Here is a 6,554-nt window from a genome sequence, read left to right as displayed (position 1 = left end):
GGTCGTTGGTCATTGGTTGACCTTCCATAGGTCAATAACAACTGCCGTAATCGGTCCTGCTGTAACTTCTTGAAGTGAGATTTTTGGCCTGCCATGATCTCAAGAAAGATCTCACAATCAACGGTTATTCGGGTTAAGGTCATGCCATTTTCAGGACAGATAAAAATGATCGGCTCGATGGTACAGTTTTTTTTTGTAATCCGACCCTTTTAACGTGATCTATTCCCGAAAAATACCCGCTACCCCTATACGTATGGGGGTTAACCCGCGCCCCGCTGGGGCTCCTGGATTTCCACGCCCTGCTGGAGGTGGAGGTTGAACACCCCCTACTAACTTGGCTCCTGGTTCACTAGCGAAACGCCGTAGTCGGCGATCGAAAGAGCGTAAGAAATGATGAAGAAAAATATGGTCACTTTTTAGGTCAAATCAAAGGTCAGGTCACCAGAGGTCATCGAACGTAAAATTTCGCTAATTTCCAGGTCAACCTTTGACAGTTTTCGACAAACTGGCCTATAGCTCAGGAAAGGATAGAGCTACAGCGCTGCGGAAAAACGCATTCGATAGCTCTCTTTAACGTTTTTTCTGATACCTGCCCTCAGATTCAACCGAAGATTAACGGTTTAGCCTGCAGGAGACAAAAACTGCCAAAATGTACGTTGCTTGCTGATAGTTTTTCTTAAATAACTTGTCACTCAAAACTTGCGCAAGAGCTCACTTTTATCAGCATCGTGATCCTCCCGTCGAGAAGCATCGAAGGTTTTGTTGCATATCAGTCGATCCGTATCGTCGAGCTGAACACATCTAAGGCATTTCCATCGCTCTGAGATGCCTTTATCAAAGTTATTAGCGAATAGCTGTTAGATACCATTCATGACCTGAAATGACCTCAGGGACATACAGCGGGGTTACGGGTGCAATTTTCCGGTTCAGCGGTCATGTTTACTTGTAAATAAGAGTGTCACAGTGTTAGGAATGACACTGGTCCAAAAGAGGCGCCTTTCAATTTTCTACCATTTGCTTTGCGTCCTCTCCCATTGATAATGGGAGAGGGCGTGTAATTGACCTTAACTTTGGTCACCGACATCAAATCTCCGAGATACAAATTTTGTACATGCTGTTGCCTTTATCAATTCCTGAAAGTTTGAAAGAGATCTGTCACTCAATGCAGCTAAAGCAGGCGTTACAGTCTTTACTGAGGTGAGGTCACTTGACGTGATCTGGTGACCTGACCTTGAGTGACTCTGGTCTGAAATATTCACAACATGTGCAGAAACGATGTATGATCAATTGTTCCAAAATGGTGGCGCTCTGTGCCAACGTTTTTGAGATATTTGCGAGAAACCGCAGGGGAGGGGGCCTGCGGTTTCTCGCAGATATGGTACCCAAAGAGTCACGGAAAAGTATGGAATTTCAGCAACCTTGGTTGTATCACCAATGGGGTCTGGTAGGTGGGGGTAATGGCCCTGCCTGGCGCCAAAAAAGGGGGCACGACCCCGGAGGACCTGCCGACCGCTGCTCTAGCACATCGGTACTTACAATAAAATGTCCACAGAGGCTCTATAGGCGATGAACAACACACAAGCACAATCACCAACGGCCACGCCGCGCGGCACCGACACTGCTCACATCCGCTCTCGGAGACCAACGGCCGAAAACTGACAGATGCGCGCGGCCTTCAAACCGCAAACGGCCGATCTCGTTTCTGATTGGCTGATTGTTTCCATTTCAAATATCATCTTCACGAGGGTAAACAAGATCCACGCATGAAACGACTATCTGTACCCGAGTCACGATACCCAGGAGGGAAGAGTTTTCGTGATGTTCTGGATCGCGAGAGTAATATTGATATTTACATGGTAATAATACTCTTCGCTGGCGAATAAGTTCATATTAACCACGTACCGTTACTATGCCCATAATGGTAGCAGCGAGTTACCCTTTCAATATACTATTATCTTGCGGGTTTGATGAAAATGAACTCTCCAGGAGGTAGTAAAAAAGTTTTGAGTGCGGTGCGTTATTTTTTGGTCTGAGGGGCTTACGGCGGACCAAAATGAGACAGTTCCAAAACTTACGACTGTTAGAAATTTAGATGTGTCACGTTATAGACATTATGGGCTATCGGTTCTGAAGTTAATCGCACATTATCCTGTCTGTAAGAATATGAGCTGCTGCTCCTCAGTCCTCATCCGTTAGATCAATAGCTGGTAAAATTAAGAATAAGTTCGATGCTACGTAAAAAGCACCTTTTATCGGAGCATTGATAACTTTCCAGTTTACCTTTACTACCTCACATGATGTAAAGTAACGGTCATACCCGGTCATACGGTAACGGTCATAACGGTCATATTAGTAAAGTAATCTTGGTCATACCTACTTATAGGTATTAGACGATGCATGATATCCTGGTGGATAGAATGGTCAGAAGATAATCATTTAGTTTAACTCCCCTCGTATTATTATACTCTTCAATATCGTTGCATTTCAAAATTATTTCTATGCAGGTTATGTCAGCATTTTTCTTCATATTTAAGCTACTTTTGGCAGTCCGATTTACCAAGTCCGTTCATTCATGCCTCTGCGGCGGCTGGTTGTCCCAACTGGCAACTGCAACTCCCAACTCTGTCTGGCAATGCTGCACTCCCGCATTTTGCAGCTACTATTGCACGCAGCAATGTTACGCAAGTCTCCGACCAGGAAACCTGCTTAGCCTGGTCGCTGAGGATAAACGATCCTCCAGTCTGTGTGCGCCTTGAATATCGAATCAATCGATCGGATATCTATCATATCGGCATTCCAAGTTGACACCACAACACGAATCGAGATGTCACGCGAGCTATCTCTCACATCACCCTCGCCCAACAACTCTGTCATCCTTTCAATCACGCATTTTGCACACATCGCTTGGCGCAACGCTTGTTTACCACATTCTCATATCATACTTGCCTCGTGAGTCGTGGACTGTGAATCACGGTCGGGAAGCCTGTCACGTGATCAACCCGCCCAGCGGGGGGAGGGGGTGACGGACTGACAACTGGGTCACTCGCTACCCGTCACACCGGCTTGTCTGTCACAATGCGGCACCTGTCATTGACCTGGAGACACCTGAGCGCGATTTGACGACTGGGCGGTATGCCAAATACGGCGGCCGGTTCGGCGTCCCATCCGGTTACGCTCCGTCTGTCCTGAATTGACGCGTCGAACGATCGACCCCGGGCGACTGATATTGCTTTGTGATGTCGCCGGATGCGTGTGGATACTTGTGATGTATGCGGCATGGCGCCGGTGGAATCCTGACGGCGACAGGGTCGCGGCAACAGACCGTTCTTGCGAACGCGCTATCGAACAGAATCGAACATAACATTAGCGCCTCGAGCTGCCGGTCTGACCTACTAGGGTCTGTTGGAGGCTGGATGTGACTGAGTGACTGGATGGAGGGGGCAGAGCACCTCGGACGGAGGCCACTGGTCCTGTCCTAGAGTCGCAGAGTTTGCATTTCTGCAGAGATCTAATCACCATGCAGCATGCCGCGGGTGCCGTGCATGTGGTTTGATTCAATGGAGCGGAAATTATTTCGTCATCGCTCAACTTGCTAAATGCAGACTGATTTATTGCATGCACGTTTGCAAGTTACGCAAATTTGCGTTCCATTTATGCTTCTATTCTTAGTCGTTTTAGAGGTAATTACAAAGGGATATAGACGGTCAGTGCGTTGACCTCCAGGGCCCCCGAGCAGATCACTTGTTCAGTGACCGGTGTATGCAGATCGCTGTCCCACATCCTCAGAGGTCACTCCTGGGTGACGGCACGACCGGAGCACTGCCCTGGGCCTCCCCGAGAGCGGGCCGCTAGGTGTGGCGCCGATCACTGACCCCGTGTTCCCTCTTCCGCAGGTGATCACTATGAGGGTGGTACTGGCATCGCTGGCGACGCTGCTGCTGGTGGCGGGGACGGCCACCGCCCGCACCGAGAGGCAGTTCCTCAAAAAGTGCCCACGGGGCTTCGACCTCATGTACGACCGCCAGGCGCGCAAGCTGACCTGCGAGTGCAAACGCAACCACCTCTACTGGAAGGAGACCGGCTTGTGCTACCGCGAGTTCACGCAGGGGCCATGCAAGCAGGGCAACAGGATCGTCCTGAACGCCACTAGCAATGAAGTCATCTGCCAGTGTCCCACCTTCTGGTCGCAGTACGAGGACGGTACGTGCCACGAGGACTTCACACGCGGCCCGTGTCCCGATGGAGAGCTGATCGTGTACGATCCGGCCACCGACCGCGGCGTATGCCGGTGTGACGCCTCCATGCGCATGCATTACTTCCCTAAGACCGGTAGGTGCTACCCCAAGTACAGCCAGGGTCCGTGCAATGACGGCCACATCGTCAAGTTCGACTACCGCAGCCTGGAGCCGCGATGCGAGTGCCGCGACGGCTACACCAAGTGGGCGGACGGCCAGTGTTACCAGCTGAACACCGCCGGACCGTGCGACCTGTCCGACTGTCCCGGCGCGCCCTGCCTGATCCAGAACCTGGAGACGCTGCGCACCGAGTGCACGTGCCTGCCCTCGGCGCGCGCACCGCCGACGGCCACTGCTACCAGCCCTACTCGCAGGGTCCGTGTGACGCCGGGCAGTGGCTCGTGCTCGACAACGACGGCACCTCCTCCTGCGAGGCCAAGACAGTGCACGCGCTTCGACAACTGGTTCTTCTGGGAGGGCACTGAGCGCTGCTACCGCCAGTACACGCAGGGTCCCTGTGAGCTGGGCCAGCTGTTTTACATGGACCCGACCACGGGCCAGCCGAGCTGCCGCTGCGATCCCACCTGGAACGCCTACTACTGGGCAGAGGACGGCCGCTGCTACAAACAGCACTCGGTTGGACCGTGCCCGCAGGGCATGTTCTTCGGCTACAACTTCACCCAGGAGCGCGCCGAGTGCAGCTGCTTCAAGAGCCACGTGCTGAACCCGGAGGACGGCACGTGTCTGGAGCGCCACACGCGTGGCCCGTGCGACCAGGGCGAGCTCGTGCACGAGAACGAAAACGGCCACCTCACATGCAAGTGCTCCAAGGATCTCAGCTCACACTACTGGGAGAAGGACGGCAAGTGTTACGAGCACTTCAAACAGGGTCCGTGCAAGGACGGTGAGACCTTCCGCATCGACCACCGCACCGGCCGGCCCAACTGCATAGTCTGGCAGGGCTAGAGGCGGCGCGCAGTCGCGGGGTAACTTCGATCTGAGCACAGCATTTGACAGTGGCGCGCGCGGGCCGGCTGCACGCGCGGCGGCTCGGCGGCGCGGTGCGGCCTGCATTGTGGGACGGACCGGGGTCAGAGGCGTGGTCTTGTTCAGCTGCTCGCGGGGAGCAGTGGCCCGAGACGGCTCCGCCGCGACAGGTGTCCCCAAGGCTGGCCGCTGACAGCGCACATTATCATTTGGCCAGAACCCGCCGCACACGGACGCTGCAGGCGCGCGGTGGTGAGCTGGCAGGCGTGCGTACGAGTGGATGTGTGGTATGGTGTTCCAGGGTGAGCGCTTATATAGAGACCGGGGCTTGATTGTAAATAAGACAGCGTGATAAGGTGATAGCAGAGTGCTGAGAGCCCATGTGTTATTGAACGTCATCGTATGATCTTAAGTTATGTTAGTGTTATGGTGGACAGGCAGTATTGAATCCGTTTGACTGGATCCCCGATCTGTTTTAACACGAATCTGATGTTGTGAGAGGAACATTCTCATAGCCTGTTCATGTAATCAGAGCAGATCAGTGTAAAATTCAGCGTTGATTGTATATCACTGTGTTTTTCTCAGTGACTTTGCTTGTAAATCGCTCGTGAATAAAGATTTACATTTCACTGTGGCGTTATTATCGACAATGATATTCTTACGACTAGGATTTCATTTATTCATTTCATTTCATTTCATTTATTTGTTGCACATCCTTCCATGCAGGCATAGTTATTTCAGGATGGCACATGATCAGGGAGCCACTATGCACAATGCACATGCTCTTTCCTCGAGCTGCGTTCGAGTTCACTAAGAGGAGAAAAAGAAAAAACAGGATCAAGGCAACACCTTAGACCACTTCAGCATCAAACTATACATTTCGTGGTGGCCTGATCGCTTTTCATTATCGAGGATAATGAAAGGGCCAGCGACTGGGGAAAGGGAAGGGTGATACCTAGGACGTTGATTGTCCTTTGAGCGCGCATTCAACAGTACGTAGTCAGACGAATGTTCCTGGTTATTAACCTTCCTTGAAAAGCTGAAACCCTTCAAACGTCGATAACTCCAGGCGAGTACGAAGGAAACCATTATTAACATGTCACTATCAAGGAAAACGAATGCTTCCAGAAGCGAATAAAAGCAAAAGACCATAGCCAGTAACCTTTATAAAACGAAATATTTAAACATAGCCCCGCCTTGACCCCGGAGCAGACAAGCACACTGCCTGACCTCAGAGAGGACATGACTTAATTGCTCTGTTTACAATACTTCGCTATTTTGATGTCAAGTTTTACGACCCTGATAAGTGGTAGCTAATTCAGATCGCATTAC

At 51.3% G+C, this 6,554-nt stretch overlaps 1 protein-coding gene across 1 annotated transcript; it reads left to right on the top strand.

Moving 5' to 3' along the window:
* Positions 1-3,874: 3,874 nt before the first annotated feature.
* LOC122375557 (neurogenic locus notch homolog protein 1-like) lies at positions 3,875-5,851 on the top strand. The gene has a single exon (XM_043355026.1). The coding sequence runs from the start codon at positions 3,903-3,905 to the stop codon at positions 5,199-5,201; it is 1,299 nt and encodes a 432-aa protein (XP_043210961.1). The 5' UTR covers positions 3,875-3,902; the 3' UTR covers positions 5,202-5,851.
* The last annotated feature ends 703 nt before the right edge of the window (positions 5,852-6,554 follow it).

This window comes from Amphibalanus amphitrite, unplaced genomic scaffold (assembly GCF_019059575.1).
Source record: "Amphibalanus amphitrite isolate SeventyFive unplaced genomic scaffold, NRLGWU_Aamphi_draft 001868F_arrow, whole genome shotgun sequence".
In the NCBI taxonomy this organism is placed as follows: Eukaryota; Metazoa; Arthropoda; class Thecostraca; order Balanomorpha; family Balanidae; genus Amphibalanus; species Amphibalanus amphitrite.
The sequence above is the reverse complement of the archived record's forward strand: the minus strand, read 5'-3'. Positions and strand labels throughout refer to the sequence as shown.

What these genes read in the sequence shown, in the direction of transcription:
- LOC122375557 (XM_043355026.1), top strand. Translation starts at nt 3,903, where the DNA reads ATGAGGGTGGTACTGGCATCGCTGGCGACGCTGCTGCTGGTGGCGGGG.